At 44.7% G+C, this 2,500-nt stretch overlaps 1 protein-coding gene across 1 annotated transcript in view; it reads right to left on the bottom strand.

The window, feature by feature from the left end:
- The window catches only part of LOC139388316 (synaptic vesicle glycoprotein 2C-like), a 45,633-nt gene that overhangs the window by 714 nt on the left and 42,419 nt on the right, over window positions 1-2,500 (bottom strand). The window contains exon 10 of the mRNA XM_071134919.1: window positions 92-295. Coding sequence (XP_070991020.1) covers window positions 92-295 — 204 coding nt within the window. The remainder of the gene's footprint in view (window positions 1-91; window positions 296-2,500) is intronic.

The following is a 2,500-nucleotide window of genomic DNA, read 5'->3' as shown; positions in this document are numbered from 1 at the left end:
TGGGGTAGTCATGCAAACTCTGTCTGAATTCCAAAGACATACTCTGGATGAAGTCGAATTTCAAAAACGTGTACAATTGAAACAGTCCTACCCAGCATGCTCAGGCGCCCTATCTTGTCCATGAGAAGGGCGGAGACTATGTTGCCGGGCAACACGGCGAGGGTCCCCAGGAAGTTGACAAAGTAGACCCAGTAGGCGCTGTAGTCGTCGTCGAAAGTCATCTGACAGCCCGTTTTGTTGTGATGAAATGAACTGTTGATTACCCTCGACCCAACCAGCTTAGAATCGTCAATATCTGGAGAGAAAGACATGGAGACGAACAGAGAATGAAGAGTACTAATTTGTCTCCTTTCTGTGCTTTTTGTCTGGCAAGGGGATTTTGTTGCTGTGGTTGAACCCGCTGTGGTTGAACCCGCGGCAGGTAGCCTGGCTGGTAGGAGCGTTGGGCCAGTAACTGAATGGTTGCTGGATCGAATCCCCGAGCTGACAAGGTAAAAGTCTGAAGTTCTGCCCCTGAGCAAGGCAGTTAACCCACTGTTCCCTGGATGCTGAGGATGTTGATTAAGGCAGCCCCCCCGCACCTCACTGATTCAAACGGGTTGAGTCAAATGCGGAAGACACATTTCAGTTGAATGCATCCAGTTGTACAACTGACTAGGTATCCCCTTTTCATAAGGAACGTCAGTAGGCCGGCCTATAACTCTTTTATTAACTTGTGTTTGCCCCTTATCATTCACAAATGGTATCACCCTGCCTCTTTGCCTCAATAACTTATCTTGATGAAGGGAACGGTGAACAGGGGGTGGGAGGGGGGTCAAAAACATGGTTCATCAGCAAAAACATCCCAGGTCTTTTAGGGATAACTACGTAACTCCCCTCGGATCGAAAAAAACTATTAATACACATAAAAGAGGTTAGCAAACACTCTGCCCTCGCTTTACCTCTCTCCCCTCTCCTCCATTACCACACCCTCCCTCCCCCATTCCTCTCTCTTTGGTCTCTGCTCCCAGGAGGAGTGTCACTGCTAGAGGCAGTAAGACTACATTTCCCATGTGGCTTGTGCACCAAGCTGACACACCCCAAATTGTTTTCATGTTCAGCTGTTTCCTAAAGGCTGAGGGGGAACCGTTTCTAAACCGGTGTCAGCTGAACTGCACCGTGATTGTTTACAGTCCCCCAAATTCACTATTCCCTCAGAAACACTTGGTGTCCTGGAGGTGTCGTCTGGTTCAACCATTAGTCAGGTTCTCTTATAATTAAATTGCACTCTACCTGAACCTTACTTCATAAGAGCTACGCAACAGTCATAACGATGATATAACATACAGTACCAGTCAGAAGTTTGGACACACCTACTCATTCAAGGGTTTTTCTTTATTTTTTACAATTTTCTACTCTGTAGAATAATAGTGAATACATCAAACTATGGAATAACAGGTGAAGCTGTGGTTGAGAGAATGCCAAGAGTGTGCAAAGCTGTCATCAAGGCAAAGGGTGGCTACTTTGAAGAATCTCAAATATAAAATATATTTTGATTTGTTGAACTTTTTTTACGGTTACTACCTGATTCAATATGTGTCATTTCATAGTGTTGATGTCTTCACTATTATTCTACAATGTAGAAAATAGTACAAATAAAGAAAAACCCTTGAATGAGTAGGTGTGTCCAAATGTTTGACTGGTAGTGTATGTCATAAACAGTATTATAAGACAGCGTTAACCAAGAACTTTAGAGCAGAATGTTTCATTTGGTGACCCTCTGTCTATCAAATGGAATTGAACTTAATGCCGCAGGAGCCTATGTGTGTGTAACGATCATTGCAATGCCATTGTAGGTGGTGCACACGGCTCGGTTTCTTTGTCAAGCACAATGAACAGGAAGCAAAGAGGCAATCTCAGCAGGGGAAATTCAAAGGAAAAGCTATAACTGCCTGAACCCACTCTTCACTCTCCTCTACAACCTGCCTCTGGCACGATACAGAGAAAGAGGTGTCTGAGAGAGAGAGAGAGAGAGAGAGAGAGAGAGAGAGAGAGAGAGAGAGAGAGAGAGAGAGAGAGAGAGAGAGAGAGAGAGAGAGAGAGAGAGAGAGAGAGAGAGAATAGAGATACGGGGTAGAGAGAGAGAGAGAGAGAGAAAGAAAGAATAGAGATACGGGGTAGAGAGAGAGAGAGAGAGAGAGAGAGAGAGAGAGAGAGAAAGAAAGAATAGAGATACGGGGTAGAGAGAGAGAAATAAAGAATAGAGATACGGGGTAGAGAGAGAGGGAGAAAGAATAGAGATACGAGGTAGAGAGAGAGAGAGAGAGAAAGAAAGAATAGAGATACGGGGTAGAGAGAGAGAAAGAAAGAATAGAGATACGGGGTAGAGAGAGAGAGGAGAGAAATATAGAGAGAGGAGAGGAAGAGAGTTATGTCCGAAGCAAAATAGGGTTTCATGAGAAGCAGGCAGGGGGACACCTCATCTATAACATGGTTGCTGTGAGGAAGAGACGTGAGTTAC

This window comes from Oncorhynchus clarkii, chromosome 29 (genome assembly GCF_045791955.1).
Source record: "Oncorhynchus clarkii lewisi isolate Uvic-CL-2024 chromosome 29, UVic_Ocla_1.0, whole genome shotgun sequence".
NCBI classification, from domain to species: domain Eukaryota; kingdom Metazoa; phylum Chordata; class Actinopteri; order Salmoniformes; family Salmonidae; genus Oncorhynchus; species Oncorhynchus clarkii.
This window is presented reverse-complemented; position numbering and strand designations above follow the sequence as displayed.